This window comes from Rhinatrema bivittatum, chromosome 8, assembly GCF_901001135.1.
Source record: "Rhinatrema bivittatum chromosome 8, aRhiBiv1.1, whole genome shotgun sequence".
Classification (NCBI taxonomy): Eukaryota; Metazoa; Chordata; class Amphibia; order Gymnophiona; family Rhinatrematidae; genus Rhinatrema; species Rhinatrema bivittatum.
This window is the reverse complement of record NC_042622.1, coordinates 97,556,455-97,573,988: the sequence shown is the minus strand read 5'-3', so window position 1 is coordinate 97,573,988 and position 17,534 is coordinate 97,556,455. Positions and strand designations below refer to the sequence as shown.

The following is a 17,534-nucleotide window of genomic DNA, read 5'->3' as shown; positions in this document are numbered from 1 at the left end:
TGAAAGAGGCAATATGCTCCAAACCAGTCCTGATAAGTTCAGACTTTACTGAACCCTTCATTGTGCAGACCGATGCCTCAGAAGTACACTTGGGAGCAGTCTTAGTCTAGGAGAAGGATGTGCAAGAACATCCTGTGGCTTACATTAGCCAGAAGCTGATTCCACGTGAGAGGCGTTACTCAACAGTTGAGAAGGAGGCTTTGGCAGTCAAGTGGACCTTACAGGCCTTGTGCTATTATCCGCTGGGATGGCAGTTCACACCAACCCCTCCTATGGCTGAATAGAAACAAGGAGTCCAATGTGAGGGTGATGAGATGGTTCCTGGCCCTACAGTCCTTCAAATATAAAATAAGGCAGGCAGGGAAAATTCCAATGCAGATTTCCTGTCTAGAGAAGTGTCCTTAGTACAGGTATGTGCTCATCCCAACAAGGCTGAGCTGAAGGGGAAGGTATGTGAAGGAGTCTATAGGAAACTCCCTCAGACTACCTTAAGGGACCGGGTACAGCTGTATTGGCCCAGTCCTCCTTAAGATCCAGACCCACAGAAAATCCTGGGTGAAGGGAGGAGCCCTTTCTCAGGGCCTAGAAGGGTTAAGGATACCGTAGGGAGCAAGCAGAGATGCAGCCTATGCCAAGACCTGTGTGTTACCTGACTTTAAGGTGAGCTGCACCAATTCTTTTGATTTTGGTTTTGCCACTGTAAATAAACTGCAGCTAAGGAACAGCCAGAATTAGCTTATTTTTCTGGCTGTTTCCAAGCTGCTATCGCCCAAGTTACCACAGACCTCCTTAATATCCAACTGTGTACCCCATTCTCTCATATATTTCCAGTTTTGCAGTGTTCAGTGACAAAATAACACTTCAAAACTGTAAATATTTTCATCAACTATTCTTTATCTAACATGCTATACTTCATTCTGGCAAATCACTGCAGCTCAAAAGCCATCCTTAGGGCAAGGGGTAGGGAGGAAGCATAGATCACAGAGATGTGGCTGGATGTAGGGTGAGTGGGAAAAGGGGTGACCCACTTAATTTATGACAATTATAAAAAAAAAAAAAATACAAACTGCAGAAATTTGAAATAATTCAGATAAAATAAGTAAACAGAGAACACTTAGAAATGGGTTTCCTGTATATGAAGGGGTAAATCTTTCCTCCTTACATTTCACTGCATTCAGGATCCTGCTGTCCAGTGGCTTCCTGCTGGGATCGCTGGTCGAGGACCGGATTCCAGTACCACAGCTATTAGCAAGTGTGTTCCTGTGAGAGAGGAGCAAGCGCTCAGCTATTGCAAAAATCTGTCCTTGGGTGGAGTTCAAGTAGCCACATTGATCCTGAAGTAAACAGGACGCTCTCTAGGTTGAGACACCTTTATTTGCACCTACATGACTATTATTTAAAGATGGTAGCCTACATCTGTGTGCACATTTAAAGAAGGGACTAATGTGGTCTCCAAAGCTCATTTACATCATCATGTTTAGGTTGTGTTGGTCCAATAATGTGCATCACAACCTGCACACAATCAAAGAGCCTGTCCTAACACAAGTCCTGAAAGAATTTCCCATAGAATTCGGTTCCGGAATGATCCTACCTAGGTCATAGCTGAGTGAGTAGCATTTAGTTAAGTCAGGCTGGTTTTCCTGATCATTCTCTTTGATGTTCCCTTTACTGCACTGTATTTCCATTTTCTTTTCTTTCCAACCCCTGAGCTTTTTACCTACTGAGAATCTCATAAATGGTGGCATTTCAAGGCACACAAATATTCTCAATAAACTTCACAAAAATGAGACAACAGGCGGTGCTGAAGATGGCATAATTCCCAGAAACACAGAAGCAACTGCTACTGAAGGAAACATAATAGACCACAACAGTCAAACATACAATTTAAAAAAAAACAACCAAAAAACCCAACTAAACAAACAAAAACAAGAAAAAAAAAATATCCCCACTGTGTGTTATTTGTAAACAGCATAGGAAAAGTATTTCCACTTTTTACTTCCCTTTGGCCTTGCAAGGGAATTCAAACATGTTTAATGCTCTGCCTTTTTGCTGTAAAAAGGTTTTCCACATTTTTTGCCCCACTAATCACAGCCACAAACAAGAGAAAAAAACCCCAGACAATATGTATGAAAATATTGTATGCAGGACATTATAATCATGGTTTTACTCTGCTGCAATGCAACTATAAATTGCTCTGTTTATCATGGTAAAACGTGTTAAAAATTTTACACTGTGAATTTTTAAAATGTTAATTCAAAATTACAAATAACCCACCGGTCAAAGAAAGTAGCTAGAAGACGTCTCAACAGGACCTTATGCTTGACTCCAGCACAAAGGTGACAATTCATCAGTTGACCTCGAGTAATGTAAACCCCTGAACCTGCAACAGAGCATGTGGACAAGTATTATATACCAAGGCCAGATACCTGCCCCTTAGGTTGAATAATTTGACATGTGTTCTGAGACACAACATATAAGATACCAATGTCAATTGGATGCCACAAAATGGATATCTGCACTTGAAAATGTTTTACTGCACTGTACTATCTATACTTCTCTTACTGCCACCCAAGCTTTTATAAGCTTGAACTTCAAACTCAAAAGCAGAATAATGTAATGCATGGACACAATTTGACTTACAGGTTATTTTTCATTTAGTCTAATACATTGCTTTTTTTTTGTTCTTTCCTCTAAGACTGCCTCTGTGAGTTGCCAATAGCTTTCTCTGCACAACCCCTACCATAAACCCAAACACTACAACAATAGCCATCAAAAACATAGTCTAGAACATGGATGGCTCTCACATTTTTTTGTCCGATTACATGATGTTTTATTTGAGCTCTCTACCAACAGCACTTGCACATGGCCTGGATCAGAGACTATTTGCTTCTCTGGCTCCCAAAGCCTAGTGTTTCTTACCCACATGGAATTTCACCCACAGCTAACATAAGTTTCAAGAAAATAAATAAGTAAAGCTCAAATAAACTAAACTCTGTCATATAAATTCCACATATAATAGAATATCTTTCCCAGTCTCTCACTGTTGTATAAAAAGCCTGTAGTGCTAAGCAGGTGAAAAAGTATGCTCATACATAGGCCAGGGTGTTGGGGTATATATTTCAATCATCATATACTAAAAAAAACACTTGTGATAGCCTTAAAAATGTACTATTTTGTATGCGAGTAAAAAATTCTACCCATGCCTCTCATTAATATGAAAACAACAGCTATGCACTTCTAGTCCTTGTTAAAGTCTTAGAACTTGGCAAGTGTTTATAACAATAAATAAAAAATAAATAAACAAAATTAACTAGTGAAATTAAGCCACCGATTATTCTTATAGCTCTCCACCATGTGTATACTTAATTTTTAACTTAACAATTAATACATTATTTTTTATTTTTCATCTTTCCGTCTTTGATGGTCGGGAAGCTGAAAATACAAACAAACCTGCCCTGATGCAGCGTTAGCAAAACGCTGGCAACGTTGGCTGAGGATAAACATACAACAACTAAAGAGGCATTAATCTTGCCAAAAAGAAAAAATGTATTATGGAGCAAGTTTAAAGATAAGTGTTCAATTGATTCATTTTGTATGTCGGGTACAATTTATGATCAAAGACGTTGGTCAAAATATAAAACGCTGAAGTCTCCGTTCAAAGTGCATTTCAAGAAATTCATATAAAGAGTGGCAATGCTACTTGATTGAAATTCATATAAGAAGAAATTTATATAAGAAGTGGCACAATTATAAAGTGCTAAAAAAATAAATATTGTGCAATTTACAGTGCTTTTTTAAAAAAAGTATTATCAAGGAATTTACAAGGCAAAAAGTTTTTGCATTTTTTTGAAATAAAAATAAAAAATAAGAGGTTTTTAGACCAGTGATTGAAACAACGGGTTATTCAGAATTTTAAACATATTCTTTACCAGTACTGAGGTCTTTTCCTCTCTGAAAAAAATTTTGTTATATAAAAATAAAAAATAATGGGCCGGATTTTAAAGGTACGCGCGGGCGTAGATTTTATAACATGCGCGCGCATGTTATAAAATCCGGGGTCGGTGCGCGCAAGGGGGTGCACACTTGTGCACCTTGCGTGCGCCGAGCCCTAGAGGTGCCCTGATGGCTTTCCCCGTTCCCTCCACCCCCTCCCCACCTTCCCCTACCTATCCTGCCCGCCAGCCCTATCTAAACCCCCCCCCCCTCCCCGACCTTTGTTAAATAAGTTGTGCCTGCCTCTGGACAGGTGTAGGTTGTGCGCGATCCCCCAGCACAGCCACTGTGCCGGAGGCCTCGTCCCGCCCCGCCCCTTTTTTCAAGCCCCAGGACATACGCGTGTCGCCGGGCCTATGCAAAATAGGCTCGGCGTGCGCAGGAGCGGGGATTCGCGGTTACGCGTGTAACCTTTTTAAAGTCTGCCCAATGTATTAATTGTTAAGTTAAAAATTAAGTATACACATGGTGGAGACCTATAAGAATAATCAGTGGCTTAATTACACTAGTTAATTTTGCTTATTATCAATTAGAAACTAGTTGTTCCCTAATTTTGTAGATCATGACATCAAAGTGTTTATAACAAACCAACTCTCCAAACAACTGTAGATGGCTTATTTGCAGTTCTTTAAAAGATAAAAAGAGAGGCTGGTCTAACTTATGCAGCTAACTTAGCTGATTTTCAGCTGTAACCCATTCCCTCCCTCTTTTCCAAATTTCATAAAAGGCTCTGCCAGGTCACGCACTCCCCACCCCTGTAAACCCTAAAGAATCTGATACATTTGATGCAGGGTCCGCAGGTCGGGCCCCCCCCCGCCCGCCTACCCCATTTAAAATATTAATCAGGCTTCCCCCACCCTTCACCTATTCTCAAGTCCTTAACTCCTCCAGGGGCCATGCTCTTACCTGCTCCTGGCGCTGCAGGGAAAAGCAGCACTGGAAGCGAGGGCAGCTCTGGACTTAGGGACCGTGGGTGGGGAGCCCAATTTCAATTTTAACACTGAACCAAGGAAGGGGATAGGGGATTTATGACCTGAGGATCCCGCAGCAAATTTATCAGATTCAGGAGGGCTTTGGGGGATGCATGACCCACAGGGCCTTGCTACTTAACTGGATATTCTAGGATGGAAATCACCACTGTAGTCAGAAATGAAAAGCAAACATTAAAACAATGAAAGGTTGATCCCAATCCCAAGTGACAAAACAGAAATGATAGAAAAGGACAGTGAAAGCGTAATACCTTCCGCACAGGACTGCTTGAGATTACTCACTTCCGTGACTACGAGAGCACAAGTCTGAGTGTTGGTGGCTCTCATGAAGTTGGCATTTTGTTCCCAGTCTACAGGAATTACTAGTTCTTAAATATAATGGCATATAGGACAGATAAGGAGGGCAGTGGTAGTGGTGGTGGGAGGGTCGAGAGGTCAGATGGAAGACATGGAGTCAGCGGTTGATGGTGTTCATTTGTGTATGGAAATTTGCATGCTCATCTACCCAGACTAGGTTTTGGACCGGACAGCCCGGTTTTGCAGCCTGTTGTATAGTGTCCGGTTACAAGGGTAACCGGACACTGTAAAAACCCGGTCTGGCAAGGCCAGGGGCCAATCAGTGGTGGCAGCCTGCCAGCGCTCCAATCACCTGCCTGTTTTCGGGGCTCAGTTTGACTCTCCTCCCTCTCTGCCTCTCCCACAGTTGTTTCTACTTCACGCTGTCCTCCTGGGAGTCGCAGAGGAAGAGGAGAATCGAACTGAGCCCCAAAGACAGGCAGGAAGGATCTGCCTAGGAAAAAAAACTCTACGCTCGATGAAAAAAGGGAGAAAAGAAGGGAGGTGGCTGCAGCCAGCCCCCTCCCCCCCCCCCCCAAGTGTCCAGTCCTGCTCCATGGAAAATTTGGCAACCCTAACCCAGATTGGTAGAAAACCAAAGGAAGAATTTCAACTGGGAAAACTGAATGGGCCTGTCTGCTGTCATTTCTTTATGTCACTATTTTATGCTCCCCAGGACAAGAGGGAACAATGGATGAGTGTTTACTAGCAACAACATCTGATGAAAAAATGAAACAGACATTGAGCAAGTTACGTCACCTTTTCTGCCTCAGGTATAAACTTAGGGCCCTGTTTACTAAGCATTTTCCTATAGACATAAAATGGAAAAATCCTTTAGTCAACAGTGGGATGCACTTTTGTTTGTAATAACATACTTTGCTGCTAAACTGAAACGATAAAAAAAATTCAAAAAAAAAATTTTTTTTTAAATTTGTTTTTCAATTTGGTGCGCACTATTACCAATCAAATAATAAACAGCAACTCAAAAGCAACTCAAAAAAATTAATAAAAACTAAAAACAAAAGAAAACCTAATGAAACAAAAAAAAAAAAAAGCAGGGGGGGAGGGGGCAAAAACAAATCTAAACTTAAGTTTTATTGATACACACTATCTAGTAACTAGGCCCCTTAGATTGTAAGCCCTCTGGGGTAGGGACATACTTATTGTACCTGATTTTGTAACTCACCTTAAGTTTGAATTTGATAGGGCAAATAATTAAATGCTAGAAAAAAACTTGGGAAAGAGAGGAAGAAGGATAAATTGTAGTATCCTTTGTCTGCCAACACCAAGAATAACCACCTAATATTTTAACAGATTAGCCTTGTTCTGGTCTGCTGGTGTAGTGCATCTTTCTTGCTGATAATAATCTTCCTTTTTACATTCACTTCCTGCTCTGCTGATGATAAAATAAAGCAAGCATAGCGGAAGAAGGCGCACCTAGAGATTATGGATACTTATAACTTCTCATTCAGGCAATTTTACTGTGCTCTCATTAAAGCTTATTTAGGGACTTCCTAAAGGCAGTCCAAAAAAATAAAATAAAAATACAGGCCAGTCAGGCCTGGAAATGAGGGGCCAGGCACTATCAATAAACAGACTATGAACCAGGCACTACTATATGCTTAGAAGGAGATATTCCTACAAAATTCTGCTGCTTTCGCCTGGCTTGCAGAGCCGCCCTTTGGTTACAGCAGAATAGAATCATGGGAAACATGGAAATGGGATCATCAGATGCCACGCCATTAGCAAAGCCAAGACCAAGAGGAGGCTGCCAGACCTTGTACCGTGTTATTGGTACAAGGGAATGGTTGCATCATTTAAAAATGTGAAGATTTTATAAGCAAAGATCTTAAACACCATGAACTTAGAAGTGAGAAGTTCCATGCCTCTGTCCCAGCTCTTGAGTGGGTTCTGCCCAGGATAAGGTTGGGGGCTTCTGCCTCCCCAAACAGTTAAAAACATTTATAGTGCAAGCTACTCAACCACATTGAGTGGATGACTTGTTACCTGCAACAAGCTCAAGCTTCTCTCCAGGGTCTCCTTCCGAGTAGAGCTTTGGGTGGCACCGATATCCAATCTGACTGATGAGACTGGCTGGGAGAGCAACCAGGTCCCGCCGAATCAAGACACAAGAGCGACTTTCCAATGAGGCCACATTCTGCTCCGGCTTCTCTTGGACTACTTTTAGAAAGGATGAAGTGACAAAAAGAGAGAGAGAATATTTTAGGTGTCTTTGAAAAGAAAAAGGACAGATATTTTCAATACATTTTTCAAAGCCAGCTTCATTCTTTAGTAAAGCAAATTCACCTTTCAGTGATAAAGACAAGCTCAAGAAATCAAAAGCCACTGAGAAGTGGGAGTGGGTAGGGGAAACTATCAGGCTAGAGAAAATTGTTAAAAGAGAGCCTCTAGTGTTCTTTGACTGGTTAGACCCGCCATCAACCTAAATAAGGTTCGGGAAACCCAATTTGAATTCTGAGCATTAAATAAATCACATCAGATTCAAGTCACTGAAGAGAGTGCTTCTTGCAAGACACTGGGTGCAAGTTAATGCCGAGAAACAAAGGTACCATCAGCCATGTAACACTTTATCAGGGGTCAGCAAACCTTTCGGGCTACCCTCCCCTTCTAATCGTACAACTGCTTCTCCTTACCTGCTATTTAATATAACATTTGTTTTGTTTTTGACTGCAGCCAGGCTGCATATATCCAATAACATTTGTTTTCCAAATTAAAAAAACAGAACTACCAGCTCACGCCTGCTGAATACCATTGTGCTACTAGGTCAAACCTCTCCATCCATCAGGCTCTCTCTTCCCTTTTGCCCCCACTCATCCAAATTAGTCTCTCTCCCCCCCTATCCACCTCTCTTGCACCCTTCCCACCTTTTACTCTCTCTCTCTCCCTTCCCTACTGCCCCTGTTAGTCTCTCTCTCCCATTTGTTTCGCTCTCCCTTACTTCCCCAGTCTTTCTGCATCCCACCTTCCTACCGCTCCCTTCCCCGTCCTCCCGCCCACCCCCATTACACTCTTTCCTTCCCCCATTCCATCAGTCTCTCTCCATCTTCTTCCCACTCACTTTCCTCATCTCCCGGGCTGCTTCTCAATGTCTGGCCTGCACAGACTGCCATGGACGTCTCACTGCCTTTGACCATACAGCACCCTCCCCCCCCCCTTCACATCCCCTAATTTGTGCATCCCTGCTCTATCAAACAAGCTCAGCTTCAGCATGCAGCTTCCCTCTACCCTCGTTTGCCACAATTAGCCCCCTCCCCTCAAATGTGTCTCTTGGCAACGTCACGCCACAGTGTTCATCTTTGGCAAGAGAGTAGGATACCTAAAATCTGCAAATACCAACATCAGAAAGCAAACCCGGGAAAGTTTACGGCAATTAGCTAAACAGAAAGTAGGCCCTTCCCATTCACTGATCTGTCTCTCATTTATCAGCCACACGCACTAGCATTCTGGAGAAGGGCACTGAACAAACCTTTAAACAGTAGCAGTATCTGTGAATAATTACACTGAGTTTGGGCAAAATCACCTGGTTTAGAAAGTTTGGTAGAACAGGATTCTTCTAAACAATAGCTCGCTACCTTACCAGGGAAGGATGTTCCATTAATTTACTGATGCTGACAGTAACAAGTTTCAGTATCCCAACACTTCTGCATTGGGAATCCTGCAATCGTCTAATTCAGTGGTTCTCAACCTTTTTTCTGTCAGGACACACCTGACAGATGGTTCTCACATGCATGACACACTGACCCATGATCGTCACTGGGCTAGATGTAAAAGTACAGTTTGCATCCACGGGAACCCCCCCTGACCCACAATAATGGATGTAAAGCAGAATTATGACATTCCCCATACAACTCACCCTACAAAAAAAGATATTTTGGTTCTGGTGTCATCTCAGTAACAGCAACTCAAACTCAAACTACTTCCAGGCTCAATAGCCCTACTTATGAAAAGACCACCAATGCATGTCCTCTTGAGAAAACACAACAAATAAGACTGATACAAATGCTTGCATGCTAGTAAAATATCTCATCTTGGTAACAGACACAGAACCGACCTAACATACTCCCAGGATCTATAGTAATGCACATAAACTAATCCGCACACAGTTACACCTGTATTATGGAATACACTCAAACAGGAGCAACCCTATCTATGAAAAGGCAACACTATAAATATTAAATCAGGCCCTAAAAACCAAGAACATAAGAACATAAGAAATTGCCATGCTGGGTCAGACCGAGGGTCCATCAAGCCCAGCATCCTGTTTCCAACAGAGGCCAAACGAGGCCACAAGAACCTGGCAATTACGCAAACACTAAGAAGATCCCATGCTACTGATGCAATTAATAGCAGTGGCTATTCCCTAAGTAAAATTGATTAATAGCCATTAATGGACTTCTCCTCCAAGAACTTATCCAAACCTTTTTTGAACCCAGCTACACTAACTGCACTAACCACATCCTCTGGCAACAAATTCCAGAGCTTTATTGTGTGTTGAGTGAAAAAGAATTTTCTCCGATTAGTCTTAAATGTGCTACTTGCTAACTTCATGGAATGCCCCCTAGTCCTTCTATTATTCGAAAGTGAAAATAACCGAGTCACATCTATTCGTTCAAGACCTCTCATGATCTTAAAGACCTCTATCATATCCCCCCTCAGCCATCTCTTCTCCAAGCTGAACAGCCCTAATCTCTTCAGCCTTTCCTCTTATTAGGAAAACAGAACTAGCAAGCAGCTATAGATCCTCACACAGAAATAACTGTAAAACTATACTAATAAGCAGAATAAATGTTTCAAAACAGCTATGAACAGAATAACATCCAACAATTAAAAACTCATAAAAATTATTAAACATTTTCCAAACACCAATGAAATATTTCAAAAAAGTAGACATCACATAATATTAAATAATTAAAATGGCAGTCAATCAAGAAAAATAAACTTTAAAAGCCACCTTTACTTACCCCCTCCAGCAGCTCTCCTACTCCCCCCTTCCATGCAGGCCATGGCAAACACCAGAAGCAGCAGTAGAAGTTAAGCTCTATACTCATGGTCCTCTTCCTTAGTGCCCATGTCTCTCACACACACACCATACCAGTCATGCCCCCATGACCAGTTTCTGTCTCTCACACACCAATCATCTCCCAGTCTTTGACACATACACACACACCAGTCACCTTCCTGAACAGTTTCTCTCATGCCATACACACACACAGGCTTCCCACTCCCGTGTTCTACTTACATATGGGGCTTCTCACTCTCCTAATCACTTTCTCTGTCTCTCACACACACACACACACAAACCAGTCTCTCACTCCCATGCTTGTTCTCTCCACATGCACAGGCTTCTCATTCCCATAATCAATTTCTTTCTCACACACACCAGTCACCTGACCTCTCTCATGCATGCATACACACACACACAGGCTTCCCGCTCCCATGTTCTCTTTCAGATATACAGGCTTCTCACTCCCATGCTGTGTCTCACACACACCCAGGTTTCTCACTCCCATGCTCACTCTCTTCTCATGCACAGGCTTCTCATTCCCATAATCACTTTCTCTCTGTTACACACACACCAGTCTCTCTCTTATTTCCATGCTCAGGCTTCTCATTCCCAGAATCACATTCTTTCTCTCACATTCACACACACCAGTCTCTTTCTCTCACACACACCGTCACCTTACCAACCAGTCTCTCTCTCTCATGCATGCACACACAGGCTTCCCACTCCCATGCTCTCTCTCACATAATCAGGCTTCTCACTCCCATGTTTTCTTTCACACACACCCCCCAACATCAGGCTTCTTACACCCATGCTTTCTCACATACCCAGATTTCTCACTTCCATGCTTTTTCTCTCTCACACACACACACACACATCAGTCACCTCCCTGACTAATGTCTCACACTCTCACATACACATCAGTCATCTCCCTGAGCAGTCACTTTCATTGTCTCTCACATATACACACACATCAGCTCTCTGACCAGTTTCTCCCAATCACACACAGGATGGCTGGCTGCTTCTCTCTCTTTCTCTCACTCACTTCCTCTCCCTCCCTCCCCCCCTCCCCCCCGCACAAATGGTAGCTGCAGCAGCCTCCTCCTCCAGCCCCCGCAGGTCAAGAAAGAAGAATCCCATCGGCCGCGGGAGGCTCATGCTGCTGTCTCCTTTCCCGATTACCGGCTGCTTCGATTGCTTGGGGGCGATGCTGCTGCCGCCGCTGCTATTTTTCCACGCGGCACGGCTCTTTCTCCTTCCCACGCACTGCATATCACTTCCTGTTCTGGGTCACCGGGGGGGGTGGGGGGGGCGCGAGAAGAAGAAAAGGCCAGCCGCAGGTGCCACTGCTTCTTCTACCACCGCTGCCGTTCCCACTGGGCTTGAACATACTGATAGCCCGGTGGCAACGGCAGCAGGGAAGGAAGAGCAGTGGGAGAGTCCAGGAGCACGCGACATACCTGCCGGTGCTTGGCGACACACCGGTTGAGAAGCGCTGGTCTAACTCAATGTTTCTCAACCAGTGTGCCTCCTTCAGACCAGATCAGGTGTGCCATGGAAAAGTCACACCTACTCGATGCTCACATCCAGGCCAGTACCAAGGCTCTGCTCTCACACCTCACATCAAGAGACACCACTTGTGGCTCCTAAACGTGTAGGAGCTCCTTTCTGAGCACATACGTAATCATGCATGCCTCTTCTTCCTAGCTTTGGAGTGTGGCAATTAATGGACAGGAGGGATAACTGGGTCCTACTTTATGCATCACATGCATTACATATAACACCTCCTCATATTTCCCCTTCTGAGTCTACTCCTTTGAGTCTTTTCAGCCTCTGTCCTATCCCCGGGCTAATGGGACGGTAAGTGTGCGCTCTGAGCACTGGATGGGCTTAGTGGTGGGCGCATCAGCAGCAGAGGAGCTCTGGCAGTGACATGCAGCTGACCGTGCCACACCAACATCTCCCTTTTTCTGCTTTTGTTATATAGAAGGGGCTGGTTCATCATGATGGGTTCATGTGTGACCCTCTTTGTTTTAAAATTTGGAAGAGAGAGACTGGTGGAGCTTTTAGTGCTTCCCTAGCTCTTCTTTTGGCTACATGAGGCTTCTCCATGTCCACATTTCCTGTTCAGTGGAGGTCAGCATTACTCATAACATTTTTGTCAAAGTAGCTGTGCCTTGGGCTTGAAAAGTTGAGAAACACTGGTCTAACTATTCATCAGCAGTGGTATGCAGATCAATTCCTGACAGTAAGGCATCATAATAAATAATAAATTTTAAAAAATGTTAAAAATTATTATAATTTTTTTCTTTTTTTACTAATTCTTGTACTTTTTATAATTCAGTTTTATAGGTAGAACAATGGGGAAAAAAATTAAAACCAAATGGCATGCAGATTAAATTCCTTTCTATAGGAGGGAGGGCATGTTAGAAAGTAGTAGATTGTACCACCTATGTCAGAATTTACCATGACATATGGATTAACCTCCCTTCTGGTTACCCAGAGCTGATCATGAGTGCATAGAACAGCCTTCCAATGAAGAGGGCAGGGGACAAAAAACAGCCATCAAATTGAAGACAAGACAGGATAGCGCAGAGGACTCTCTGTGATAAGGCAGTGAGGGTAAAGCCAGAAATTCAGGCGCCTGTGGTACTGTAGTAAGAAGACGACACAGGAAGACTTAGAGGGTGCTGCAGTCATAAGAACAGAAGAAATGCTTTACTGGGTTACACCAAAGGTCCATCAAGCCCCATCCCCCCTCAAATCCTGTCTCCAACAAAGCACAGTTGCTTACCTGTAATAGGTGTTCTCCTAAGATAGCAGGTTGTTAGTCCTCACATGTGGGTGACATCATCAGATGGAGCCCGGCACGGAAAACTTTTGTCAAAGTTTCTAAAAGCTTTGACCAGCACACTGAGCATGCCCAGCCTGCCACTATCTTCCTGTCCACGCAAGGTCCCCCTTCAGTCTCGTAATATAGCAAAAACAGATGAGTGAAAAAATAAAACAACAAACCGAAGGTAAACCCAACATCATGGGGAGGTGGGCGGGATTCCTGAGGACTAACATTTATTTTTAGATTTTTATATACCGGTGTTCCTATATGAAATAAAGATCACATCGGTTTACATTGAAACAGAACATGAAAATTGCCAAAAGGCATTACATAGAACAAGGTTATGAAACTTGGAACAGTGTACATAAGTTCAAAATTTAACAATAACGTTGTAACATTGATGACCAAAAGATAAAGGAGAAAAAAAAAAAAAAAAAGACTTAAACAATTAAGTTGACAGGTCTTATTGAGCATAAAAATTATAACGTATAAGTGAGAAAGTCTCAAGTGTCCTGCAGCAAGAGATTAGATACCGAAGTAGGTAGTGGTATGGAAAATGGGGGTTTGTGAAGAAGATATGTTCTTGCTGGTTGGAGGGGAAAAAATGATGATCATGGTCCTGGAAAAGCTTGGCTAAAGAGCCAGGTTTTAAGTTTTTTTTGAATGAAGAGTGGCAGAACTCAAGCCGAATGTCTGGTGGGAGCGCATTCCATTGAATGGGGCCTGCTGTAGATATGGCACGTTTATGATGCGAGGATTTTGTTGAAGGTACATAGAGTGTGCCTTTATATGCTCCTCTGATGGGTCTAGAGGAGGAGTGAGGGCGTAGTTGGTTACATAATTGAAGAGGAGAGATATTGTGAATGGATTTATGAATTACGGTGAGTACTTTATATAGGATCCTTTGCTTTATAGGCAGCCAGTGGAGGAGCTTGAGAATGGGGGTGATGTGATCTCTTTTATTCGTATTGGTAAGGATTCTGGCTGCAGAGTTCTGTAGCATTTGGAGGGGTTTGATGGATGAATATGGAAGGCCAAAGAGAAGCGAATTGCAATAGTCGACTTTTGATAGAATAATGGCTTGTAGGACCATCCGAAAATCGTTGAAATAAAGAAGAGGCTTCAATTTTTTTAAGACTTGTAACTTATAAAAACAGTCTTTGGTGGTTGTGCTTATGAATTTTTTAAAATTGAGCTGATTGTCTAGCATGATACCTAGATCTCGAACATGTGGTGAGTGATTTAATATGGGAGTGGATGAGTTGAGTAGGTCAGCTGGGTTTAGAAGTTTGATGTTGATGTCTTGATTGATGATTAGGATCTCAGTTTTGTTGTTGTTAAGAATGAGGCAAAGGCTGGAGAGAAGATGATTGATCTGTTGCAAACAATTGTTCCAGTGAGCCAAGGTTTTTTGTAAGGATTCTGAGATTGGGATGAGTATCTGGATGTCATCCGCGTAGAGATAGTGAGTTAGGTTTAGTTTAGTAAGTAGATGACATAGAGGTAAGAGGTAAATGTTGAAGAGGGTAGGGGAAAGGGAGGAACCCTGAGGGACCCCCCGGTTGGACGGGATCGGTTGTGATTCTTTGTTGTTAATCTTTACTTTGAATTGTCTATTTGCTAGGAAGGATTTGAACCAGCTGAAGACTGTTCCTTTAATGCCTATATCTGCCAGACATTTTAATAGAGATGAATGGTTGACAGTGTCAAAGGCTGCAGAGAGATCTAGTAGTATCAAAAGATGTGGTTGTTTTTTGTCCATATTAGATAGAATAGAATTGGTAAGAGAGATAAGGAGAGATTCAGTGCTTAACGATTTCCGAAAGCCATACTGGGAAGATACAAGAATGTTGTTTTCTTCCAAATATTCAGATAGTTGTTTATTGACTATCTTTTCCATCCTGCTGTCCTAGGAGAACACCTGTTAGAGGTAAGCAACTGTGCTTTCTCCTAGGACAAGCAGGATGGTAGTCTTCATATGTGGTTGAATGCAGAGCTCCAGACTGCCCCATTCTACCAGAAGAACCAACAGCGGCCGAACAAGGTGCCAACGGGCACAGCACAACTGTGGCGCTGTGGGAAACAGGGGGCGGGTCTGGTCCCATAAGAAGCACGAGCAGAGAGAGTTGGGTTCAGGTCTGGAACTGGTTGCATAGGACAGACTTACCGAAGGCGCTGTCCTGATAGCTATCCCTGTCAAGGCAATAATGAGCTACAAACATATGGAGAGAACTCCACGTTGCGGCCAAGCAAATTTCCACGATGGGAACTGCAGGCAAATGAGCCACTGATGCTGCCATAGCCCGCACAGAGTGAGCCTTTACCCTGTCAGCTAGCCGAAGGCCTGCCTGCGAGTAGCAGAAGGAAATGCAATCTGCTAGCCAGTTAGACAAGGTCTGTTTTCCCACTGCCATCCCCAGCCTGTTGGAATCAAATGGCACGAAGAGCCGGGTGGAGTGTCTGTGGCTTTCCGTGTGATCTAGGTAGAAGGCTAAAGCCCATTTTCAGTCCAGGCTGTGGAAAGCCTGTTCCCCTGGGTGGGAATGAGGTCTCAGAAAAAAGGTGGGTAAAAAAATCGATATGGAAATCAGTCACGACCCTGGGCAGGAACTTAGGTTCCACATGGTTGTGAAAGAACTTCGTGTTCGGTGCGTACGTTACCAAGGCCTGAAGTTCACTGACCCTGCAAGCAGAAGTGATTGCCACCAGGAATATGACTTTCCAGGTGAGGAACTTCAGGTCAGAGGATTGCAGTGGCTCAAAGGGAGGCCGCATCAGTCTTGCCAGGACGACACTGAGGTCTCAGGGTACTGCTGGAGGCTGAAGAGGGGGGCTTCAGTTGGAGGAGACCCCGCATGAAATAGCCAACTAGGGGCTGGACTGAAATGGGCGTACCAGAGACACCTTGGTGATACGTGCTCACAGCGCTGAGGTGCACTCTGATGGAACTGGTTTGGAGTCCAGACTCAGATAAGTGCCATAGGTAGTCCAGCAGCCAGGGGAGAGGGCACAGAAAGGGGTCTAACCCATGCCCTCCACACCAGACGGAAAAACGTTTCCATATCGAGCTGTAGAACTTCCTGGTCAAAGGTTTCTGGGATTCTCTCAGAACTCGGGAAACACAGTCCAAGAGCTATAATGGCTGGAGGATTATGCACTCAACATCCAAGCCATGAAGGCCAGTGCCCAGAGGTTTGGATGGTGCAGGGTGCCCTGATTCTGTGATATGAGATTGGGCACCGTCCCCAGTGGAATGGGTGGACATACAGACAGATCCTGGAGAAGTGGGAACCAAACCTGTCGAGGCAAGAAGGGTGCCACGAGAATCATGGTCCCCCCCCTCCCCCCATCCTGCTGAAGCTTTGACAGAGTCTTTGTGAGGAGTGGTAAAGGAGGGTATGCATACAGGAGGCCCTGCCCCCAGTGAAGGGAGAAGGCATCGCAGGCCGGATGGCTGTTACCCGCTATTAGGGAGCAGAACCTGCTTGCGGTTGAGAGGGGAGGTGAACAGGTCCACATCCGGCATACTCCATCGGCAGAACGGTTCAGCCACCACCGCCATGATGAGGGACAACTCGTGTGGTTGGAAGACTGGCTGAGGCAGTCCGCCAGCACATTGAGGTGACCTGGTAGGTAGGTGGCCCGGAGATACATCCCTTGGGAGAGGGCCCAGTTCCAGACCTGCACCGCCTCTTGGCAGAGGAGGAACGAGCCCATGCTGCCCCGTTTGATGAAGTACCACATCGCGACCTGTCCATCCTGATCAGAACTTCCTTGGACGACAACTGACCTCTGAATGCCCCACAAGGCGCACCGTATCGCCCGAAACTCCAGAAGGTTTATCTGGCAACGTGCTTCAAAAATGTTCCAAAAGCCTTGAGTGTGTAGGCCGTTCATGTGAGCTCCCCATCCCTGAGGAGAAGCATTGGTGGTGAGGGTCACCTGGGGCAGCACGGGCTGATAGGGAAGTCTGCGTTCCAGACTGGAGGTGGCTTCCTACCAGGCCAGAGATCCCCTTTCAGGAAGCGGGACAAGTCCAGATGGGTTGATAGCCAGATACCGTCCACTTCTGCTCTGAAGCAGGCCAGTGTGGCTACTTGGACCTTGAGGGAGTTGAGTGACAACCCCTTCTTCATACCGTCCTGTAGGAATTTCAGAATCATGGGAATCTTGGCTGTCCGTGGGAGAATCCCATGGTTCTCACACCAGGCTTCGAATACTCTCCAGATCCGTATGTATGACAGGGATGTGGAGAACTTGTGCACTCAGAGCAGGGTGTCAATCACGGCCTTTGAGTAACCGTGCTTCTTCAGGCGAGTCCTCTCAAGGGCCAGACCGTAAGAGAGAATCAAGATGG

At 44.3% G+C, this 17,534-nt stretch overlaps 1 protein-coding gene across 7 annotated transcripts in view; it reads right to left on the bottom strand.

Moving 5' to 3' along the window:
- The window catches only part of NACC2 (NACC family member 2), a 157,444-nt gene that overhangs the window by 14,009 nt on the left and 125,901 nt on the right, over window positions 1–17,534 (bottom strand). For 6 of the 7 annotated variants that reach the window (XM_029612169.1, XM_029612167.1, XM_029612163.1 and 3 more), the window contains 3 exons: window positions 7,326–7,499; window positions 2,275–2,380; window positions 1,163–1,260 (listed from right to left, as the gene is read on the bottom strand). In XM_029612169.1, the coding sequence (XP_029468029.1) occupies window positions 1,163–1,260; window positions 2,275–2,380; window positions 7,326–7,499 (378 nt within the window). The remainder of the gene's footprint in view (window positions 1–1,162; window positions 1,261–2,274; window positions 2,381–7,325; window positions 7,500–17,534) is intronic. The other variant, XM_029612168.1, reaches the window with a different exon arrangement.